Source organism: Aedes aegypti, chromosome 3 (assembly GCF_002204515.2).
Source record: "Aedes aegypti strain LVP_AGWG chromosome 3, AaegL5.0 Primary Assembly, whole genome shotgun sequence".
Taxonomy (NCBI): Eukaryota; Metazoa; Arthropoda; class Insecta; order Diptera; family Culicidae; genus Aedes; species Aedes aegypti.
In genome coordinates, this window is record NC_035109.1 from 177540389 (window position 1) to 177565910 (window position 25522).

At 36.6% G+C, this 25522-nt stretch overlaps 3 protein-coding genes across 4 annotated transcripts in view; 1 reads left to right on the forward strand and 2 right to left on the reverse strand.

Moving 5' to 3' along the window:
• Positions 1-25522, forward strand: part of LOC5573590 (neurobeachin-like protein 1) — a 232880-nt gene that overhangs the window by 125341 nt on the left and 82017 nt on the right. The window lies entirely within an intron of this gene.
• LOC5573609 (larval cuticle protein A2B) lies at positions 2270-4797 on the reverse strand. Its single transcript, XM_001654670.2, has 3 exons — positions 3092-4797; positions 2853-3017; positions 2270-2790 (listed from the first exon to the last, which is right to left on the reverse strand). The coding sequence occupies exons 1-3, from the start codon at positions 3101-3103 to the stop codon at positions 2539-2541; spliced, it is 429 nt and encodes a 142-aa protein (XP_001654720.1). The 5' UTR covers positions 3104-4797; the 3' UTR covers positions 2270-2538.
• LOC110677733 (larval cuticle protein A3A-like) lies at positions 19996-22122 on the reverse strand. Its single transcript, XM_021848946.1, has 3 exons — positions 21016-22122; positions 20709-20936; positions 19996-20645 (listed from the first exon to the last, which is right to left on the reverse strand). The coding sequence occupies exons 1-3, from the start codon at positions 21085-21087 to the stop codon at positions 20364-20366; spliced, it is 582 nt and encodes a 193-aa protein (XP_021704638.1). The 5' UTR covers positions 21088-22122; the 3' UTR covers positions 19996-20363.

The window sequence follows — 25522 nt, forward strand, 5'->3', positions numbered from 1 at the left end:
TAAGAACATAAGGTGGTAATAAATTGCGTTCTTCGTGTTTGAAAGTTTAGACAGCCGCATATTGGTAAAATGAACTCAAGTGGATTTTTTTACGCGTGTACGAAGCGAAAAGAGTGAAAATGAGACAACTCACCGCACATTGCGAGTCAGCACTGCCAGAGTGCAGTGCAGAAAAATTGCTCATGCACGTCTTTTTCGAATTCAAGGTGCTGTCTCCCAACAGCGCGTGTAGCATCGAAAGAGATTTGAGTCGCACCCCATCCTTGGGTATAATGCTAATACAGTTTTCATTTTTGCGGTGTAGTGCTTCACTGGAATTACACTTTTACACTCAGCTGGAAATGAGTATTTTACTCTACACCATGTTTGTCTACAAACACCAGATAGATGTTTTGTAGACACGGAACTTGTTCTGTTGGGAAATCCGGTGTAGTGCCAACCATAAAAAACGAAAACGACATACATTACCAGTCATAAGTACGGACTCGCTAAAACAAGTATTGCACCACTCAGCTGAATATTGAATCAGCCCCCAAAAATCATGCTACATCTCAAAATCATGATTATTTGCAAAGATGTAACCATCACGATTGAATAATTCTAATATGATATTAGTCAAGCCTCGCACATGACGGAAATCATAGCTGAATCACTAGAGTATGAATCAGATCTTATTCACTACTGAATGTCCTTCCCCTTCTGAACAACTTTGAAAAAACTTGAACACTATCTTATGAAAGTTATGGGTTTGTAATATTGTAAGCAATCACGTTAGTCGACACGTTTTCGCTGATACTACGCATCGCTTCCCTTAAACATGCACAACACGAGCGATCAAACGAATGTCGAAAGGAAAAATGTCAATTGAATGCCACTGACCACGACAGCTTCGCTAGGAAACATTACAATTTTGTGTGTATCTGTTCTGCTTTCACTGTATGTGTGTCACATTCTACATAACAGGTAAAATCAAACTATTCTTGTCATAAGCAACAAGAATCCGATGTCTGAATTATATGAAAAACTTATGATTTATGCGAATGTCTTCGTGTCAGACGACATTCAATTAACACTTTTTTTTGTTTGTCGACGTTCATTCTAAAACTCGTGCTGTGACTGCTGACCATGGCAACGAAACGAACGTCGCACAAAATGTCACATAAAATGTACAACATTGTGGGTTAGAACTAGTACAAATTACTCATTTAAACATTAACAGTAGCACACGGTTACGGCAAAATTACACATTAAACTGTGAAAGCAGATGGATGCTTTTGACCTTCAGAATAACCTCGCCGAAGACTCAAACTTTTAATCTCATCACAGTATGGAAATAGTTTAAAATATTTATATTTTATATGCCGACTAACGCCAACTAGCGGTAAAATTTCGAACCAAACTGTTTGCCTTTCGGATGTCATGAACAAGTTTGCTGAAGACCATTATGGATAATCAGCATTTCGAGATGGTTTATAGACAAAACGTCGAAAGGACAAAAGGTCAAAAGACATAGGGTCGAAAATCATTTGCTTGCTGAGAAATTCTCGCGAAACATTACTAAAGGACCTATCTAACATTGAGAGGCTCTCTTTGTTTACTTTCTCTTTCATTAATAACTCAGTCACATTAACCTCTTCTGTTGCGTTTTTTGTATGAAACGCTAGTCAAGGAAATTGACTTTCGATCTATAGTGAAAAACTTCCCAAAATCTTTAGTGTTTCACTGCTATAATCGAAAGAGAACGAGAGAGGAGAGAATCTCTCATTTGTACATAGGTCCTTTAGTAATGTTACGCGAGAATTCTTTCTTTTTTGGAAAAAAGATTTCCGATCTTTTGTCTCTTCTTTTTTGTTCTTCGACCTTTTGTTCTTTCGGACTTTTGTCATTGATTCTTTCGAGATATAGCCTCATGATTGTCCCAGTTTTGAGGTGACACTCAACTATTCGGGGTGATTCGTTATTCGGCTGAGTGTTGCTATACTTTTTCAACTGAGTCCGTTTTTATGACGGGTAGTGTATGCATATCTCTAAACAATATCTCTCTTGGAATCCCCTCACGTTCAATCAGCTTCTTAGCTTTATACAAGAAATTTTACATAGAGATTAACCTCTGATCCCCTGAGAATCTTGTTTTTCTCTTCTCAATACGATTCAGATAGGAATGGTAGTAGGTTACGTGTAGGACGTCTGTGTTGATATCCAATCATCTACCTCGCTCCCCCTCAACCCTATTTTGACTAAACTTGTCATATGGTCCCGTCTACTGTGTAAATATTAAAACAAATCACATTGTTATTGATTTTACTGTTAACAACAGATTTTATTTGCAAAATAAGCCTATTTGGCGTAATACTTGTAACTGGCTGCTACACTTTATCAATTTCAACGAGTAGTAATAAATATCTAACGATTCCTTCAATGAGAAAATTACGATATATTGTCATGCTTTATGTGGATTTGTACCGCACAGAAGTATTTACAACGTCAAGCCTTGTAGCATCTGCAATACTGATGTACCATAGATAGAATGTTCCTTACTTAGCCGAGAATCGGATGACCATAGGGATGAGCCAAGGGGTGAGCATATGGGGCAGCGTATTTGGCTACTGGGGCAACGACCTTAGCGGCAACCGCACCTCGATGCACGACGGCGTTGAATCCATTGACTGGATCTGCGGTGTATTCCACGACACGCTGAGTGCCATCGGGTTCAATCAACGAGTAAGATCCGGTCACAACATCTCCGGAGCGGGATTCCTGTTGGCTCTTGTTATCGCCGGTGACGGCATCCTAGATTCGTTTGGAGGGATCCACAATTATCACACTTCAATCAATCATATCACTTTTCTTACCGCAACGGCATAACTGTAGCTGTATTGAGGATTGGGATCATAATCAGCGACTGGAGCGGCAATTTTCGCTATGGCTGGATACGCTGGTCGATACGCCGCAACTGGAGCAGGATATCCAATGGCAATAGCCTGAGCTGCAGCAACAACTGCCGCTAAGATTGCGATCTAGAAGTTTAAAGAATGAATCCAAGATTTAATCGTTTATCAATTCTCATTACGGTAAAGACTTTTGTTCTTACTTTTAGAGCCATTTTAGTTGTTGCTCGATGAACTAATCTTGACGATTACATGGTTAGTTGAAAATTTCGTTCCTTTTTATATGGAAAATAAAATTCATCTTGGTCGTAGATCATGTCTCTGTTGCATGCACTCCAATCGGCACGAAAATAGATCAATACCTAAATGAATTAAGTACATAAATGAAATATCACATAAATCTGATAAACTGTTGGCGGTTAAATGCGACTGGTCGAATGATAGCCACCAAACGGGGCGACACAGGGAGACAGTTCACTTATGTCAATTAAACACTGCACTCGCTGCTGAGGGTTCCAAGTGCATTCTACAGACATAACGGTCGAAATTGATCCTATTTCGTGTGTGGAAAATGCCCCAACCCAGTTTGGTATGTTTTATGTGCGTACGGATTGTTTTTTCTTGCAATTTGTACTCCTACTAGAATGTCTAGCCATGTCCAATGGTCTTTTTTGCTTGCTTTGAAAAGGCAACATTGTCAAGTAATAGCCTTGAACAAACGCAGCCGACACTTGGTTGTCAATCGTGATCTGTTCTAGCCCTACCTAGAATTGTTCTAGGTGAGGAGCAGTTACTTCACGTAGGTTGGTCAGCTCGTCGGTTGAACTTTGACTCATTGACAATGCAGCAATACATATTCTCATTGGACCAATTGTTATAATTTTTGTCTTCCGCCGTCAGTAACTCCAAATTTTTGACGAGCTTTCTCCAGAGTTTTGGATTTTAAACTCATTAATCGCATAGAATGTCGAATCATTTGAAAAAGCTGATCAATCGTCCTGTCGAAAGCTATTGCCAAAATTTGAGGGTTTGTAAAAATAGTAGTGGTATGCCCATTTCAAGTTATTTTGTATTTCTGTGTTATGCATCCAAATTTGCAAAGACTTAAATAAGCTTTTGTTAACAAGTTGTTTAAAACATATTAAATTTAGTTTGGCGCAGCGGTACAGATTTTTAAAGGTAAATTAAAATCATGAAATGCTTGTCGCAAAATAGAGGATGTTTCGAACGTCTTCATACATTTATCGAAGAATTTTTTTGGGGATAATATCAGGAACTTATCTCATTCCTGCTAGAGTTATTTTCTTTTATTTCTCGAATTTATCCAAATAATTCGGGGAACTTTGTCGGAGATTTATTTAAGGATTTTTTCAAAGATTAATAATAAGTCCTCTGCAAACAATATCTCCAGAGATTCTTCAGGAAATTTCTTTAAAGCTGTTTCACGAATTCCTGTAGGGGTCCCCTAATAATTTCTTTATACATTTTTTCAAAGACTGTTAAGGAAATACATTTAGAGATATCTTCATGTGTTCTTCCGGAGATTTAAATTCCTACTGCAATCCCAGAATTTACATAAAAAGCCCAGAGAATTTACACCAAAATCGCAGAATTACATACGGATTCCGAAGAGATCCAATTGAAATCACAGAAAATTTTACCGTAATCCCAGATACGGATCTCCTCTTCAGAGCCCCGGCATTTGTACCTATGTACATACATAGATCGTAGAATGGTCATCGTAAATCAAAACTCCCACCGGAATTTCTACTGTAATCCAAGGAACTTATAGAACTTTAGATTTTTTTCGTATTCTAAAGTTCACAAAGTTTTCACCATAAACTAGGTGAGCAATGGTATTTACCCTATGAAATAAACGATTTTCTAGACTATGTTCTACGATTTTGACGTACACGACGAGTGCAATCAATGCAAACATATTTTTTCGTACAACAAAGCAACAAATTTTCAATAGTTTTTTTTTTGTTCGAGTTAAGTGAAGAATTGGAGCATTATTTTGATTGAAAAAATCTGGCGGCCGTCTTGGATTTTAACGCCATCTTAGTATTAAAAAAGACGCGCAAACCGTCTTCAGCCATTTAAGGACTTTTCATTTTATAAAGTGGATACTTTGTACATGCAATATCTTTTAAATTTACTCATGAAATCTCAATCGTAAAATCAATATTGTAATAATAAAAATGCTACAAAAATAATTATATTTCACGCTGATAAGGCACAACGTTTAGAACAGTCGATTTTTGGAGGTTGTCAAAAACAATGATTATTAGAAATTTGATTAAAAGTCCAACAATCTATATTTTTTATTTAAAAAAAGGCTTGTCTTCGAAAGCATCATCAATTAGAAGCCTGCTGAAAAATATAAAGTTATTTTTGGAGCAACAATTTTCCAGATATCATAAAATCATTTTTCACGGATTTTTTTAAAGGAAAATATTTTAAATTTAAATAGAACTAATATGAGTAGAATTTTTAGGTTTAAAGTACGTCCTGAAGGAAGTACTAATATATGCCTACGCCTTCAAAGAGTTGTAAATTTGGTCCCCACGTCACATTTAAAGCACAATAGAAATTAGCGGAATTCGGGGCAAGTGTGCTACCCCTGATTTTTGTAAAAACTACAAACTATATTTTTTATTTGAGCTTAACAATATGTTCCCTTATAGTCCATAATACAATGGTCAAAATATGACGCAAATTGCTCTATTTTTCACGTATTTACATCGACTTTTGTGAAAACCATAAATTTTCAGTGATATTTTATAAGATCTCGTTGTTTCTAAATAGCATGGTGAGAGGTAAATTAATAACGAATTTTTCAAATGTACTGTACATTGTGAAGCTATACAAATGTGTAAGTATTTGTGGCATTTGAACGAAAAAAATATTTAGTTTTACATACAAAATCCATTTTGGTTGAAATCTATACTTTTTAGGGCAAATGTGCCACCTATTTGGTAAACAAAAATAGTTGGGGAGAAATTCATAAAAATGTAAATATCATCAACAAAATCATGATAATGAATCAAAATGAGGCACCAGTAACGGTTTTTGAAGTGTAGAAGAGGAATAGCGAACATTTTTGCTCTCACAATGATTTTTTTCTCAAAATATTCGATAATAACATGGTTTTAGGCGTTTAAGAACTATTAACTTATGTTCATCAATATTTTACCTTTATTTAGTGCTGATCTAGTGTAATATTATACAGATCCTCCATAATTAAAGATAATTCATATATCGCTTTGAATGGAGACAAAAATAACGATTTTAGTTATTCGAATTGACTAGTAGAGAGTTCCGCATGTGATGAACCTTGTTATAAAGCATCCCCTCATGACGGTAAACCTAAAAATATTTTTAAAATTGTCAATTAGGCTCTGCTTTGTTAGCAATATTAACAGGAAATAATGAAAATTTCATTACAAGTAGAATTACATGAGTTACACGATGGCCGTCTTGCCCCATAAGGGTGGCACACTTGCCCCATAGTGTTGAAAATCAGGGTATTTTGGATGATATTTGAGGAGCTCCAAAACTAATACTTTTTGAAATTATTTTTTTTAATGGCACAGTGCTTATGGAAAGATGTGAAACTAACATCGTGAGGCTGAATTGGCGGGTTTTTTTAAGCTTTAGACAAAGTTAGAGAACATTTTGCTTAAGGTGGCACACTTGCCCCAAATCCTGCAAAAAGTATTTATTTCCAGAAGACCTTCAAAAACACAATGACAATGACTGCTGTATTGAAATCGAATTTATTTTCCATGTTTTGCTTTCATAATGTGTTATTATGAGATAACCAATAAAAATATTTGATGAAAAACGCGTACAATTTGCTGTAGATTGATAAATATAAAAGTAATATAAATATAAATATAGCTCTTCAACCAAAAGCGTTTTGTAAGATTTTGTATTTTTATAACATAGTAGAATAATAGTTGAACGATGTACAGAAAACCGATTACGGTTTCATCTATAAATAAAAAAGATATAGCAAAAACAAAGTGTCCACTTTATAAAATGAACAGTCCTTAGCTGCACAGACTCTAACTTAACACTAGACAACAGACAAGCATGCTCCAGTTGCACAGCCGAGAACAATTTTCAACGATAAATTTCAATGGCTGTAGCCCCTCCCCTTGGTTATGCGACCTTGCTGCGATGGGAGGGCATAATCCATTAGCCCATATGATGGAAACCAAAGGCGTAACCTGTAGTGGTAGTATCACATTTTGGCACTTTTTGCTTAAAGCCGCGTCATAATTCATATGGCATAGACGCAATAATATCTCGGATGAGATCCAACGAACATTCTGCGTTATTGATAGAATTGATGCCCATTTCAAATAATTAATATATTCGAAGTGGACATTAATACTATTGGTGACGATCAGTTTGCCTTTTACTAACCAGAATGATCCGTAGCCACTCTTACTATTAGCTAGACACATCGTTATCAGTCGTACATGATAGGAAAATATTACTCTGAGGAAAATTACTAGTAGATTCACTGAGTGAAAATAAGTGGCGACAATCTTATTTTAATATGGTTTTGACATTGCCATAATAAGAAATACCTCTTTTGTAACAATAGTAAAAAATAATCTAACTCCAGCATTTTCGCAAAATTTACAAGTAGAAAGTAGGCGTTGTGAAGCATTGCATTTGCCACCGAAATGTGAATCTTGTAGGAGACTGTAATAGAAGCTTAAGGTAACTTTACTCTTAAATATTCACTATAAAAATGACTGTGGAAAGTAAGACGATGAGATCGATCATTAGGGAACACATGCTAGTTTCGAGTTTCGGATTTTTTTCGGGACACATCTGGTCACATTATTACAAATTATTCAAAACCATTTCGACTAGACAGTATTAGTAATGACACTACTACACTACTCTTTCAAACAAATTCTGATGGAGCTGTTGATTTTAACAATGCTTCCTTTTCTCAGAAGCAAGGGAATATGGGAATTTTTCAAAAACTACCACGTCACAATACGAAAAAAAAACAGTGTTCATGTGGGCATCATAGCCTAGTCCGTCTGAGTATTGGTCCTGGTAGAGGGGAAACTTGGCAAATGCCAGACCGAGGGTTCAGCCTTGACAAGTTAAGCAGTCAGGCAGCTCCAAATGAAAACCAACAAAAACAAAAACAAACAAACAAAAATTCAATGGCTGTAGCGGGAATTGAACTTACACGCCATGGCACGATGTGATTAACTGCCTGACGAAACTAATCGTACGGCCACGAAACTCAAAGTAGTAGAATGAGGTTTTCATCTTCTAAGCACTCAGCATGTTGAATTTCGAGGCTACCGCTCTAAACTGATTCGCTTCCTCATCTTCTTATTCTTCTTTTTCGGTGCATTACGTCTTTACTGGAACAGAGCCTGCTTCTCGCTTAATTAGTTAAATAATAGGGGCCTTCCTTAGTCGAGTGGTTAGAGTTCGCGGCTACAAAGCTAAGCCATGCTGAAGGTGTCTGGGTTCGATTCCCGGTCGATCCAAGATCTTTTCGTAAAGGAAGTTCCCTTGACTTCCCTGGGCATAGAGTATTATCGTACCTGCCACACGATATACGAATGCAAAAATGGTAACTTTGGCAAAGAAAGCTCTCAGTTAATAACTGTGGAAGTGCTCATAAGAACACTACGCTGAGAAGCAGGCTCTGTCCCGGTGAGGACGTAATGCCAATAAGAAGAATGTTATTAAATAGTGATCAGTGACATAAATTTCTAATTCTAACAATTTCCATGGCGTTCTAGATTTGCTCTATTACCTTATGTGCCATTAAATTATGAGGGATTCAACCCTCTCTTATAAGCGATAAAATGCACTGCGTGCCACTGATCCGCTGGTTTTGAATCTCAGTAGCTCAGTCATGGCTAGGGATTTTTTGAATCCAAAATTGTTAATTTCCTGGGATTTTCAAATGGCACCTTAATTGACATAATGCTATCTGGAATAAAGCCGTTTGGCCTAACGCCATTTGGCATTATGGTCATTTGGAACCTGTGGTCATTTGGCATAATTAAAAAAAAAACATTTCCTTATTCTATTTTTTTGTCTTTGGATTCATTAATGATCTGCTTAAATCAAATGTGTGTCATCTTCGACTCTACACAGTAGAATGGTATCATTACCGACCGGCGCCTTTCAAGCCACACTTATAATTGTATTTAATTTGTATCGTTTCAATAAAGAGAGTAATATGAGAAGTCAAACATGGTAACAAATCGGTTTTCTGCTGATTTTAGTGTATAAGAGCCAGAGCTGATAAATGTCATGAATTTCACGTGACTTTGACATTCGAATATTGCTAATATCATCGTTCCTAGTAGAAAAAGTCATCGGAAAATGTTTTTCCCAGTGACCTTTTTCGAATTACTATCGGTTGCCAATATTTGCTAATGCGATATTTCGCATGTGAGTAAGTATTTAATTTTTTTTTTAAATTTTGACATTTAACAGCACTGATAAGGGCCTATTCTTACTAAAACATACCATAGTAATTTAAAAATATGCATAAAAGTTGAAAAAATAACATTATTATGAATAGCCCCATATCATTTTCCGCTAACCAGGATATTAACGCAAATGCGGCCTTTTCTCAAAAAGGCCTCATTTCTATATATGACTGAAACCGATTTGAGTCCTATTAAACAAACATCAAAATTGCAATGTAGATTGCGAAAAACGATCCAAATTTACCAAGTAGATGTAGGTTATACCACGGAGTGACTGTTCCTTGTATTATTTTACACAGTGATTGTCTCAACGGCGAACATTATCAAGTTTTAGTCTTGTATTTTTTATCACACTATCTAAAAATACCTGTGTCAGCCTCTCTGTACTACACAACTTATCAACAAAAACACGATTTGGTTTCAATTGCATGAAAAATAACGTTCAGTTGGAATATTAGGAGGGTCCGTAGCCTTGAGGTTAGGCAGTGTTGCGATGGAGCTTCTTCGTGAACGATCATCTACGCATCTTCGCGATCCAACATTCGTCAAAATTCATTTTTAATTTTTGCGTCACGAAGAGCATCGCAAAATTCGAACGGAAGAAATGCCGAAGAAGCAAAATGAACACACCGAAAACTTGCTCGCGAAGCCTTTTCGCTCGCAGGATTAATTTATCCACGCGCTGTTCATTCTCGTGATTCATTGCAAGATTGCTTTTTCTCGCAAAGCCAAGCAAACACGCTGCTGGTCGTATCGTGTTCTGAGTACACGCAATCCGACAAAAGCACGCTTGAAGTACACAGCACGAGCGTGACTGCGTGCTGCTGGCTATGGCTTGGAGCGCTACCGCTCTGTAGCTAATTGCGCAACATTTGTCTAGCAATTCTTAGGTACAATTACAACATAATATCGATAGCATATATACAAACGCAAAATGTACCGATTTCAACACTTATTTTATTATTAGCGAACTATAAAAGTATAGCATCGCACTATAAAAACAAACATTAGTTTTGTAATTTTGTTGTTGAGTTAAATTTAATTTTAATGTTGTTGAAAACATATGAGAGGTCTGCAAGATTTCGATTGCAGGTTTTTTTTTCCATTCAAATAAACCAAAGTAGGTAGGAACATGCAAGTAAATATTCTTTTTCAAATAAATCAATTACCGACGCGCATAACAAACACGCCTTCAATGGCGCACCAGCTTGTTTCGAGCCCACATGAAGATAATCCAAGTGAATATTTTCCTGCTCTTCGCGAAGAGCAGGCAGCGTGGATCGTACCGCTCACATTACCAAGCGATGAAAAATCACCCGATGATAGCGTCGGGAGAAGCAGCGATCCGAAAATGAATCACGACCGAATGAAGCATCCGAACGGTTGTTCATGTTTATTCTCAGATTCTGTTTTGATGTCTAGGAAAATTCATCGTGCTTCGTGTTTCCGATCGCTGTTCAGCAACATTGAGTTTAGGCTTTCGCTTCATAAGCGGATGGTCATGGCTTCGATTCCCAGCCCCTTCACAAAAAACCCGTCCAGCCACCAGAAGACGCCGCACGGAGGACCGTGTTTTGGGGAGCACATTCACCCTTCGTCAGTATCAGATGATGACTGAGACAAACTGACCCTCTTCGAATGCGGCTAGCTCCAAACGACTCAGGAACACGGCAAAATGAAGCACCGCAAGATCAATGGGCTATAGGCCAGGGGAAGTGGTTCACCTAGAGTGAATTTATAGCAGAGAAAAAGTAGATTTTGTATGAAAATTGACAGGAAAATTAATGACAAGTTCATCCTGGCATTTGATTGGGCTAACAGCACTCTCCTACCTGCTCGGTGTGAGAGTAAAATAGTGTAAATATATAATAGGGGAAAAGGTGGTAAAATGAACACCGTGCCTTTTACCGATGAAAAACAAATTTTGATGATTTTTTATCACTCACGGACGATTAGGAGCATAAATCGGAGTGTTCGGGTTGACACGGAGGTCAATAGAAGTGAAAATATCAACGAAAACTAATATTTTAGAAATCCACGTTTGAACATTAGAACTGTCGTAACTTTTAGCTCGAGAGTCTTGAGGTTTTTTAGTGAGATGAACATCGTTATGATATGATGTCGAAACTGATACCTTCAGATTTCTTTTTGAACGGGTTACAATCAATAACGGATATATTTTCGTTTATGCATAGAAAATTTTCAGAAATATTCGTTTTGCTTACGTTTTTTGCATGATGTTTATTTTACCACCAACAGCTGTTCATTTTACCCACATAGTGCAGGTATAATTAACATTTGCATCGTTTTTTGCTAGCGATAAAAATATGTGAAAATTTAGCTATTTTAGTCTGAATTCGTGTCGCTGCTATAGATAACATCTCTACTTTTGATGTTATGCTATACAGCTATACAAATTCCTCGTTTCGACGGCACAGAGTTCCTGTCAAATAATCATAAGGAATTAAAAAAATTGCAATATTATTTCAATTGAACAATTTACACAATTTCCCACGAGAAATACGCGTAGCACATACATAATGTTCATGGATGACGCAGGGTTCAATCAATCACATATTTAATCGACCGCACGAGATGCTGTAGAGATTCCCATGTACCATGTACCGTAAAATGGGGTGTTAAGGGATGAAAAAAACTTTCAACTAGAATTTCAAGCAACTTCTAGTATGTCAATAATTGAACAAAGAACAGCCCTACCATTCTTTCGTCGTGTATATCAAAAGCCAAATACAATGAGGATGATATGACAGATCTTTGAGATAATCATGAAAATGTGTGATTTTTTCATACAAAATGGGGTGTTAAGGAATTCATACAAAATGGGGTGTTAAGGAATTTGAGTTTCGGAAATAAAACCATATTTTGCCAACAACAATACATAATCTTTGTGGTCAATAACTTTGATGCTTTCATTCAATTTCATAGATTATGCTCTACCCTAATCAGAGTATACATCAATATTATTTAACTTGGAATTCCTGCAAACGCAAACCGTTTAATTTTAACTGCTGAATCTTTCATAGTTATTGATCCTATTTGGGAACTATCAATACATAGTAAAATTGTCTTATAACGATTTTTATACTTATATGCATTGCATTGCATTGTATTGCATTGCATATTGGGGTCCAGATAGCCGTAGCGGTAAACGCGCAGCTATTCAGCAATACCAAGCTGAGGGTCGTGGGTTCGAATCCCACCGGTCGAGGATCATTTCGGGTTGGAAATTTTCTCGACTTCCCAGGGCATAGAGTATCTTCATACCTGCCACACGATATACGCATGCAAAAATGGTCATTGGCATAGTAAGCTCTCAGTTAATAACTGTGGAAGTGCTCATAAGACCACTAAGCTGAGAAGCAGGCTCTGTCCCAGTAGGGACGTAATGCCAGAAAGAAGAAGATAAAAATGTCAAAAGTGAAAAGCAGTTTTCGCCGTTAAAATCGACAAATCGAAAAAAAAAACACACGGCTGTTTTACTTGCAAAATAAAAAGGCTGTGTGTTTTTAATTTTTCCGATTTGCGAAAACTGCTTTTTTATATTTGACATTTGCTTAATCTTTACTTGCGTTTTAACTCACTGGCCTCATCAGCGTCCGCCGGCGTCTATGGGCACAAATCAAAAAGGCTCAATGGCAACTAGTTTTTTTTTAGCTAAAATAATAGTAATGAATATTCATTGCTATAAATCAATTTGTTCAGCGACTCTCTGTACAATAACAAAATACACAATGCTTAAATTTATAATATAAAATTTATGGTATGACAAAATAAGATTGCGTTTTTCTCTTTGTTTACTTTTTGGAGATGAGGCCTTTTCAATTGTTATTGAAGTATAGAATTTGGCGCCAGAGAGTGAGCACGATCAAATCGATGTAGATATCACGATTTTGTCGCTATGTAGCTGCAAACGCAGTAACACTACCAGCCACAAGTACAGCCATAAGTATGGAATCGCGTATTACACAACTCATACTGAATATTGCAGCACCTTGAAAAGTTTAGCATCACCTTAAATGAATATTATCTCGTGATTCTGAAGTGCTAGATCAATAGGGGTATTCACTTAATGGCGTAAATTCCTGCGTATATCGTGATAAACTTGTTATCCTGAATATTTCACGAAATTGCGTTAACTGCTTACGAAACATTTCATGTTGTTGAGATTCAACAGTCATCCGATCTAAGAATGCGCCGGTCAATATGGACCGATGCAAGAGTTCACTATCTGACGTTTGAGCGTGCCGTGTTATGTACGTGACTATGGCAACGAGTGAACTCGGCACCGCTCAAACGTCAAATTAGTGAACTCGTGCATCGGTCCATAGCAACCGTCATAAAATATGTTATTTATCAACAAATAACAAATTTCAAAACGCAAGTTGATAGAAATCTTGCTAAGCTTCTAGGTTTGATTTGGATGTATTTAAAGCATAAAAAGCGATTGGAAAACGATGGTGAGAGTAGAATTTTCCATAAAATTGGAGGAGTTTATTAAAAAATGACTGGGGAAAACATATATATGAGAACAATGATTATGGTCTTGGAACCAGGTATTGCATTCCTCGCGGAACATTACTAAAGGACCTATCTAACATTGAGAGGCTCTCTTTGTTTACTTTCTCTTTCATTAATAACTGAGTCACATTAACTTCTTCTGTTGCGTTTTTTGTATGAAACGCTAGTCAAGGAAATTAACTTTCGATCAATAGTGAAAAACTTCCCAAAATCTTTAGTATTCCACTGTTATAATCGAAAGAGAACGAGAGAGGAGAGAATCTCTCATTTGTACATAGGTCCTTTAGTAATGTTCCGCGAGATTTCATCTCATCTTTCGATCATCTAAGCGAGATATGGATCAAATAAGAAGATATCATCTAGGGCTCTTTGATCATCTTTCAATGAAAATCTTCGGCTCTTTTGATGCTCGATACAATCTTTTCGGTTCAGCAATCCACAAAATTTATACGGTGACAGCGTTTGAAAGAGGTACAAACAAAAGCAGTGAAAGATTCGCTAAATCAACGATAGTAAGTGACTAACATATTTGAAATATAACCAATTTTCATTTCAATATTTTTTAGATTCTGCGCAAAACGTACCAGGGAATTGAGAATCTTAAATCTCTCGTCAAAGACCGAAATCAAGCGTTCAAGAACAATAATTACCTGAACGATTTAATTGGTTGGTCAAAATTTATATTAGCTAACCATTACTACTTAATCAAATAAGTGATATAAAAAAGATTACACCACTGACTATAGAATATTCCAATGAATAAAAAATTGAACAAAAAAAGAAATAAACGCAATTTTATGTATAACATCATCAAATTGAGAGTTTTGTTGTTGTTTCATGTACTACAAACCGGGTACCGGGTAATCTGTATAGCACATTAGGCTTGATCATAGGTCTTACTCATGAATTTGGAGAAACATCAACTTTTGCTTATCGATAGGTATATGTGAGTGCTGAGCAGTAAAGGTTCAGTTCTGTTATGGAGAACTCTCCACTGGTCAGTGTTTTAAGTGCCTTCAGGTGGAACGCGGTCTGATTGTCTCAGGGTGCTCCTAATACATTGGTAAAACAGGTTTATATTCGTTACATTTTTATCATCTCGAAAAAGTTCAATAGCCGACCGCAATTCACCGATGTAACCGTTCCTTTACACCTTTTTCTTCAAATTTGTCGGAACACTCAATGATTAACCTATAGTTTATCAATCAGTAGATAGCACTTTCTAAAAATAGCTCTTTCCGGTGTCACAAAATGCTGTTGTTTCCACACAAATTACGTTATTGGATACCAACAATAAGTTTTGAAATAGACATTTCATCATAACACCAAAGAGCTCAAGATCATCAAGATGGAAAGATGGTATGATTTCAATGCGCTCTTGGATTGAGGATAATATCTTTGCATCAAACGGAGATGATCACTTCGATCAGATGAGATTGTAATGCCTGCTTGGAACAAATGAAAGAGTTACTGCTATAACCGGATATTATTTCTTTAGTTGAATGGCCACACGGAGTAATGAAAGTTACCATTCGGTAATAGAATGTTGTGTCTAAGTCCAAGCAAAAGTCTTGATGTCTTGACCACACTGAACACAACGCGCAACGACTTCCATTATTTGTCATCAAAATTTGTTCTAGTCAGTAAAGGCGTTCTGCATTTGATTAGTTGAGATGTAGATTTCGATTCTGAAACTTTCATGTGGGATCACTTTAATGATTGCGAGAAATAAACAAGCAGAAGCCGCAACCACTTTGGCGGTGTTCTTGTAGCATCAGCTTGTTGATCTTCGGTGACGATCTGAAAAGAATTCTGGGTACCGTGAAAGAAGCAGCCGAACGGATTTCAAGAAATCAGGAAAGGAATGTTTCATTCGAAATGTTTCACCGCAAATACCACAGTTTACGCTACTTTAAGTGAATACCCCTAATGTATTTTTGAGGTCATCTTAAAAACGCGTCTTTGAGCCCCTGCGATTTTTTATTTTTGTTGAAAAAATGTTTATCACTGGATTTTGGGTGATGCTAAACTTAAAAGTGCTCCAATACTCAGTATTGCAACGATTCCATACTTATGGTATAGCCTAGCCTGGCTTCAATATTTACCTAAAATTTAGGTTTTTTTTTAATCCTTGAGGGAGCAGAAATCAAGTATGAAGAACAAAACATTGTTCGAAAGAAAGAAAAAATCGAGAGAGAAGCTTTGTTTTAAGTGCTACAAATATCAGCTGATACACGCATTAGAAATTTTACTTTCTTATGAACATAAGCTGTTCTTTTGAGTTTGCAGGGTAGCAAAACATAGGCACGCCAAGATTGATGTTCATTTACCTTTCAAGTAAACACAAAACCATATATGATAGTGCATAAGATTACTAAACTTGAAGCGATGTACTCATATGCATGCAAAATATACGTATATCGCGTCCACTTCTGTACTCTTATATAATATTATATAAGAAGGTGGAGTTTACCAATCTAAATTGATTACTGTGCACTAATATTACGCATTTTGATTGCTAAAAAATTGAAACATTTCGGCTGCGAAATTTTCTAGATTGAAGTGCAAATACAGTCCTACTTATGCCTCTTCAACTTTTATAGATATATCGTATACCGTCAGAACACCAGTACCCTATGGAGTTTGAAAAATTATGTAACTTTTGTAAAGATTGGCCACAGTATGCATTAATATGTCGATTTAAAATGGCTAAGGGTTACAAATTTACTTTGTTACTGGAACATAAATGGTGCACTGAGTCCATTCGTCTTAAAAGGTACATATTTGAATGGCGCACATGGGACCTGAGCCTTTTTTCTTTTAGTAAAATTATACACAACCATTCGATTCGATGTTTGTGTCTCGCTACACTTAAAGTGGAAAACTTGCTTATGATGCTCTATTGGAATCAATTATCCCATATATGTACTACGGATCTCATTCTGTAATTGTAATTCATTGAAAGACTCTGATGACAAGTCTCCAGCGATATTCTTAACTTAAGATGTGACCTGAATATACATTTTAAAGAGCAATATGTGACTCTTAAGGTTTTTCTTTGTACTTCACATTAACTTTTTTGTACTGAAAATCAAGGACCCTTTCTCAAGAAACTTTACTCTCAGTAAAAATTAGGGGAAAAGCACTAATTTTCAACCCACAAGAATTCTGTGCCAATTTTCGGATTTTCATACAAAGTAGGCCAAAATCGTATGAATGGGTCCAAAATTAGTGATGGGTCGAAAATTAGTGCTCTTCCCCTACTTGTGTGAGACAAACTTTATTCTAATTTCAAGCACTAAAATTTCAATGTGAATTAAAATGAGATTGAAATCTGGTTTATTCATTTATAATATCGAAGTACAGATATTAAAGTATAAAAATGTTCTTTTAAGCCGAATAACGCTTTCCAGCATGCTACAAACCAATATAAATATTTAACTCATTAAATTACCCATTTTCTGAAGGGATTACAAAAAAAAATACACTACACACGTTAATACTTTCGGTGGGCTATTTGCCCTTTGAAGGAAGCACCACACTAGACAACGGACTAGCATGCAACGCCCAGTGGCACAGTCGGAAACCATTCCTCTCGAAAAGTTTTTCGGCCTGAGGCGGCAATCGAACCCACACTCCTTAGCACGATTCGGCTAAATGCCTCGGTGACACTAACCGCACGGCTACGAAGCCCACATAAATTGTAGGTCTTGAAGAAATCTTGAACGATACTTTTGGAGAAAATCCTATGAGATCGCCAAAATACCTATTTTAAAACACTTAGTCGCTATCAGCCGAGATATTAGTGAGGCCTTTGTTTGAAAAATATTGAACCGTAAAAATCTCAGAATACAGCTCCAACTTGTTCATTTGGACCCTCAGAGGCTACTGTGAAGGTTTGAGCAAAATATCTAGGGGTGCTCTATGGAACTTCAAGGGGAAAATATGCAAACAGACGAAGTATGAGTATGCCTTCTTTTACACGGAACCACCTTACAGTATTACTTCGAATTTGAAATTTGTATGAAGAAAATCGATCAAGAAAGACTTCCAATGCGCCCGAAGACCTGTGTAATTCGAACCCACGACCCTCAGCTTGGTCTTGCTGAATAGCTGCGCGTTTACCGCTACGGCTATCTGGGTCCCATGAGTTTCATTCGTATGAACACTGGGAATGTCAGTTGTTTTCTCAGCTATGTCCTTCTAAGTTGTGTCAGGGAGTTTGATAAAAACTAAAAATTAAATTGATCACTTTTCACAGTTTTTTAGGTCAGTTTTTAATAATGTTGTCAATGCCATACAACTGAATGCAAAAAAAAAGTACGACGGCAAGCTTCATTGGCGCATGTACCGAAGTTCTCTAACAAATGTGATGTGAGTGCTAAAAATCATGCCTAAAATAAAAAATCGGGGTGAAATTCAAGTGATCAATGCGATTATTGTTAGTTTTCAAAACAGCTCTGCATAGCTAATTTGGAGTCCATGAATCCGATTATAATTGCCAAATTCTTAACAATGCAATATTTAGGGAATTAAATAATAATATAATTTTAGTAATATCGCGAAAAACGCCTATATGCAGGCAATTTCCAATGGAAGTTCCTGATATCTAACATAAATTCAATTATTTCAACAAAATGAGCTAATTGGTATGAATTTTTAGGCCGCATGGGACTGTGTTTTAATCACCCTCTCCATTTGAAGAAGCAAATCTCAAGAACCACTCAATATGTCGATGCGAAAATGTATCACAATAATTATATATATGTAGTGCCCAACCCATTAAATTTTCAGTTTAATCGGTTCACTAAAACTAGAGATTTGCTTCTGCAAAGTTTCAATGATAATTGCTAGAGTGAGGCAGAAGATAGGGAAAATTACACGGTCTCCCGTGTCACCTTAATATACAGTCTGTTTTGGGGATATATTTTAAGCATCCTCACAAACTTTCAGGCTGACACCATGTCCAAATCTTTGTCGAGAACTAAAAGTTTACGGATGTCTGCCAAATTCGCACAGAGCATTATTCTGGAATCTATATTATTTTCATAGAAATGAACACTCACTAATTCCAGAAACTTCATAACTTGCAATTCGACAATAGTTAAGGCAATCAACATTGATTTACTAAATGTTTCATTGATATTAGGGCTGTATTAGTAAGAAATTTCACCCGAATTTACGGTATCTGCGAATTACTACTACAATAAGCTAATAAATAACAACATTTTCTAGCCTTTTTTAAACAAACCGAAGGCGTTGTGTCAACAGTTTGTAGAACCTTTTCATTTGTTTAGTATCTGAAATATCAACACTCTTATAGTTTTCTAAGCATTTTGCCAAATATAGCGACCTTCAGAGCATACGAATTCATTAATTTATAAAGATTATGGAGAAGAGCAATCTACGAATGCAATTAAATTATTTAGCTATCGGTGGAAACATTTCGGTCCCATTTGGAACTTTTGACTATTTTGAGATTTTGTAGGTGAGGACCATGAATAACATTTTTTGAGTTAATCATGAAAGTAGGGTGTTTATTTAAAACATGTTGGAAAAATATGACTCGGATTTGTCGATTAGAAATATTGATGCATTAGCGTCTCATTTTAATCTCAATCGGATCATAAAGTCATGCAAAAACAACAATTGTCATTTTGAAAATTTTAAGGTGTCATATTTGGACATAAAATCTCATTTTTGACCGTTGAACTCGATTCTCTAGATTGCCTAATTAGTGCGACAATTAATTATCTACCGGCAGATGAGTTTTGCAATACTTATCTACTTCCGATCTACTGCATCAACAGTGTCAATTATGTCTATTGCAAATTGTTGCACTTAAAGATTTCTCTCGAAGTCATTCTCTTTCTTGCAAAACTCGAGTCAGTCGCAAAAAGCCATAATTGCCGCTAAAGGGGACCGTCTACTAACGGTAAACCCATCCTAGTTCTATTATTGAATCGAATTCAAGTTTTAACAAAAGTTGTGCTGTTTGTCATGTGATTCATTCTTGTTCTAATTCCTGACTAGGTGATATCTTAGCTTTTAAAAAGTGAATAGAGTTTTAACTGTTTCCTTTTGTAGAAATTGCATTTATTAAACCGTAATGCGATAACACTACGGCTCCTTATTTTCAATATGTTTCACACTCTGTTTTATGTCACACAGTCAAGGACGACGAAGATACTAATCCATAGCATCTTATCTCACTAGGATTTGCTTTTTTACTATTTACAAGTATATCTTTTGTACACGCATTCAGTTGAGCTTGGAATAACTAGAAAACTCACAGTTGTAGCCATTGGGGGGGCGTGAGAAGTGGGACTCAGAAAGTATAGCGATAGAATGGAATTAATAGAGTTTTTTAACTAATGACTGAGAAGGAGGTTGAGGAAGACAATTAAGTAAGATGAGAAGTGTCTAGATGGACGTTTTGTGCTTAACCAAGGATGGCCTTGCCGTAGGCTGGGTATCCAACATGGGCAGCTGGGTAGGCCAGAGGAGCGGCAACCTTGGCGACGGCTGGGTAGGCGGCAACTGGGGCAACAGCCTTGACGGCAAGTGGCTCACGGTGGACGACGGCGTTGAATCCGTTGACTGGATCGGCAGTGTATTCAACGACGCGACGGGTGCCATCGGGTTCAACCAGGGAGTAGGATCCAGTCACGACATCTCCGGAGCGGGATTCCTGCTGTTCCTTGTTGTCTCCGGTCAGGGCATCCTGGAATGTGAATTAGGAATTCGGTATGCTGCGCTTTGATTATAGATATTCGATTATCCTTACGGCAATGTGGTAGCTGTAGCTGTACTGTGGGTTTGGATCATAATCATCGACGGCCTTGGCGATCACTGGGGCGGCAACCTTGGCAACGGCTGGGTAAGCCAGGGGAGCAGCAACCTTGGCAACACCGAGGGCTGGGTAGGCAGCTGGGTAAGCAGCTGGATGATAGGCACCTGGGTATCCAATTGCGACAGCATTGGCGACGGCCACGACGGCGGCGAAGACTGCGAACTAAAATAATTGATGTTTGAATAATTACTTTCGGTGCACTTAATCCTACACTGGTTCCTTCACTAGGTGCAACACTCACTTTGAATGCCATTTTTTGTGGTCCGTGTGTGGTGTTTGTCACAATGCTAAGATGATTATGATGCTTATTCATACGAGCCCTTTGCTATTTATACTAAAATCATTCTTAACCTGCGAGATCAATTGCATTCTGCGCCGATCGAGTCTCACCCTGTCTAGGCGTAGAATTTTCCAATCATAAGCAAAGCAAGAGCGAGAAATAAAATTTATCATTGCTTGCCAATTGCACACACGCATATCGGAGCATGGCTGCTAAAATTTTGCGAAAGCATCGAGCTGCGTTGAACTTTGAGTGTGCTCTACGCTGCTGTTTAGGATCTCAGTACATAGGCTTTACTGGAGACTGGGCGCTGGCTGGCCCAGTGCCCAAAGCTTCAATACCCAAACTAACAAGGCAGAGGACGGCCAGTACATAGGCACATGATTAGAAACGATCCAGCGCCGACTGCCAATAATGAAAATTGTTCTAGTCCTGCCCAGCTTGGTTGAATATATATGCATGTACCGCACTGCATATACCTACTCTTGTAAATCAAATTACAACTTTGTGTTTGTAGATCATGTTCACACCACTTTGCACTACTAAAACTCGTGTACTTTTGACATTCAATCAAAATAAACGCCCATTCACTTGGCTAGAACATAAGACAGGATAGCTTACTCGCCGCAGCGGTGCAGTTATCATGATAAAGTGCAGCATAAATTGCTTAGAACCTGCAATCGGTTTGGTAGGTATCTGGTCGAGTCTGATGTATATAATTTAGTATCGGGGGTTGGTCAGTTTAGCGCGTTCTGAATGCAAAGGTCATCATCAGTTGAGCCGAGATTGAATACACATTATGCACGTATTGGAAGTTATTAGGATCACTATATGGAGGCCAGTTTTAGTGAGCAGTGAATATACTAGTGATTTTTGAGGGCATAAGGGCGCTAAAACTGGCCCTAACCCAGTGGATCACGTTCCCCCGACGTGCATTACAGCAGGAAGAAGTAGAAGACTGATGTTATGCCTGTTTGATATGCTGTCGTTTATCATTTTAGTGTACTTTGTAAATAACTTCGGTAGTAAGAGTTACTATTTTTGGCTCTTGGTGCTCGAGATATTACACTGTTCGACAAAAAAATTTATTTTGGATGGATCAGGGACGCGTTTATATGGGTCTTGAAATGCAAGAAAAGTGTAGAAAGAGGCCGTTTTTAAATGATTTGCAGCACCCTAGGATTATTTTTTGACAAAGTTTGAAAATTTTGCATTTTTTATCAAAAAAAAGCGTAATAAGAAAAATATCAATATAACTTCAAATTAAATTATTCAAGCATTGAATTGGTCAAATCAATATTTTTTAGCACTAGATCGCTTCAGGGAAACGTGCACCATTTCAGAAGAATATTGGCATCATTTTTATATATGAATTTGGAATGTTAACGATCATTAAACAAGCATATGAGGATGTGTGCCAAATAAATAATACTTTTTTTCTATTTCACACATTTGTTTCATTGTATAATAATTATTATAGGTTCAAGAAGACGCTTGATTAAGATTTTATTTTATGCTCCATTTGATAAAGTAATGAGCAATGCAATCCAGTAACATTTGATTTCAACAAGGATACGACTACGGAAAACTGGTGTATCTGTTATGTTTATATGGGCTGGTTGGTCTAATAAACTTTTAGCAGAAATACAACATTAGGTTGGACACTGAAATGTACGTGGTCTTACATGAGCTAGTCGGTTTATCTGGAGCCGATGGCGATGTCTGTGAAAAATGTGATAATAATGTTATTTGCGATTTCCAAAGATTTTGATAGGTACTCATTAAGAATAGATTACCTATCGTGAGGTCCATTTGTTATCAGAATATTCCTAGAAATTACAGACTAACGTAAAATAGCAACAAATAATTCAGTAATCAACATTACCACATTTTTTGTGACACCACTTGACAGCCACTCAAGCAGGCATGAGCTCTTTTTGATTCAGTTTGTGCACAATACTAATCATTTGTGAAAACTGATTTAGTGGTAACATGCCTGCTTCTTACATGTAAGATGAAATAATTTCTGGTTAAACCATTTCCGATTTTTTTTGTTGGTTCTACATTTTACATATTTTTCGGCAGTTTTAATCAAACTTTCAAATGGAGCGTTAGTTTCTTGTTCAATGGGATGTTTTCTTCAAATGGGTTTAGTTGTAAGCATATGGGAAACATATAGAAGTCGATCATTAAGGTTAATTTTAAACTCATTTCCCATATGAGGACAAACGTGTCCTTTTATGAGCCCCCATTCCCATATCCTCTGAACGAGTAAAAATGCTCTTCAATTAAGTGAAGAAACAATTTATCCATACATTTATGATAAACAATTTTGCGAAACCTCAAGCAATTTCTGTTTTTCTTTCTTTAAATAAGAAGATATAGAAAAACAAGTGTTTTACTCATTTAGATTATATCGCAATTATTTGTGAAATTCATTCCAAATCTCAAAACTGAAAGTTTGTTTAAAATTGCCGAAAAATATGTGAAATGTAGAACCGAAAAATAAAAAAATATCGGAAATGGTTTAACCAGAAATTGTTTCATCTTACAAGTAAGAAGCAGGCATGTTACCACTAAATCAGTTTTCACAAATGATTAGTATTGTGCACAAACTGAATCAAAAAGAAATCATGCCTGCCTGAGCGGCTTTCGCAAAAATGTGATAATGTTGATTACTAAATTATTTGTTGCTATTTTATGTTATTCGTTATTCTGTAATTTTTCTAGGAATATTCCGAGGAAAATGAATGTCACGATAAGTAAACTATTCTTAATGAGTACCTATCCAAATATTTAGAAATCGCAAATAACAATGTTATCACATTTTTTTTACAGACATCGTCTCCTGATAAACCAGCTAGCGCATGTAAAACCACTTACATGTCAGTGTCCAACCTAGATAAATTTTGTATTTCTGCTGAGAGTTTATTAGACCAACCAGCCCATATAAACATAACAGACACATCAATTTTCCGTAATCGTATTCTTGTTGAAATCAAATGTTACTGGATTGTATTGCTCATTGCTTTATCTAATGGAGCAAAGAATCAAATACTAATCAAGCGTCCTCTTGAACCTATAATAATTATTATATAATGAACCAGATGTGTGAAATAGAAAAAAAAAGTATTATTTATATGGTGCACATCCTCATATGCATGTTTAATGATCGTTAACATTCCAAATTCATATATAAAAATGATGCCAATATTCTGCTGAAATGGTGCACGTTTCCCTGATTTGACTAATTCAATGCTTGAATAATTTAATTTGAAGTTATATTAATATATTGCTTATTACGCTTTTTTGATAAAAAATGCAAAATTTTCAATCTTTGTCAAAAAATAATCCACGGGTGCTGCAAATCATTTGAAAACGGCCTCTTTCTACACTTTTCTTGCACTTCAAGACCCATATAAACGCGTCCCTGATCCATCCAAATTTTTTTTTGTCGAACAGTGTTATTTGGATGGTTTCATTGGAGATACAGTTACCTCTCATCATCCCAATATTCTTTATCACGATGTCGAGATATAATATCATTTGGTTTTGACGGTCAACCCACGACAATTCTGTACAATTTGTAATAATTTCGTAATAATATTTACTTGAAACTAAAAGCGAAAAAGTTGATAAACTTCTGAGAAAAAACATTCAAATTTATGGGAATTGGGACTAAATGTAGGTCAACTTGCAATCACGTACGGTTGCTGAAATCAGCCTTCTTCGATTATCCAGCATTTTTCCTTTGGCAGCGTCTATAAATGACGTAGCATTTTATGGACAATTTTTGATACCCCCCTCCCCCATCGTAGCTTATTTTCCAATACCTAATACATGGTTCGTTACAAAATCGTATACTCCCCCCTCTCCCTTAAAATGCTACGTCATCTATGGACGGTCCCTTTCGGAAATAACTTAAATTGTTATCCACACTCATCGGCGACACGCAAAATATAGAATTCCTTGCTGAGTTTCTTTGGTCAGTTTGTTCACACTCTTAAAGAAAATAAAAATTTACATGAGACCTAATTCAACCAGAACTTAAACATTTTGTGACGTAAACACATTTTTCTGTTCCTTTTGATTTACAATTCATTGAACAACAGAATTACGTCCAACAATCTATCTTTTTCCAAAACATATAACGTTTCAATCAATTTCCTAATTTTACCTGTTGCATACTATACAAATAAACGTTAGCAGTGATGCATTTTGAACTGAACGCGAGCCAAAAATGAACGAAGCGCGTTCAAATTTTGAACGAGAACGCAGTAAACATTGAACTCTCGAGCCAGAGCCTGTCGTTGCTCTCGAACGGCCCGTTCAGAACGCAAGTAATGCATAACGGTAATCAAAGCATGGGTTTAGGTTTATACCTGGAACATATTTCTCAAATTGATGATAAGCTCCATTCAATTATAATACACATAGCATTTCTGGCTTTGAGCACCATCAAAACAAC

Bases quoted from the DNA above. Each gene is read 5' to 3' on its own strand.
- LOC5573609 (XM_001654670.2), bottom strand. The intron at 2,791-2,852 runs GTAAGAAAAGTG...AAACGAATCTAG, and splicing joins GCTACAGTTATGCCGTTGCG to GATGCCGTCACCGGCGATAA.
- LOC110677733 (XM_021848946.1), bottom strand. From the start codon at position 21,087: ATGAATAAGCATCATAATCATCTTAGCATTGTGACAAACACCACACAC. The intron at 20,937-21,015 runs GTGAGTGTTGCA...CAATTATTTTAG, and splicing joins CACAAAAAATGGCATTCAAA to TTCGCAGTCTTCGCCGCCGT. The intron at 20,646-20,708 runs GTAAGGATAATC...TTCACATTCCAG, and splicing joins GCTACAGCTACCACATTGCC to GATGCCCTGACCGGAGACAA.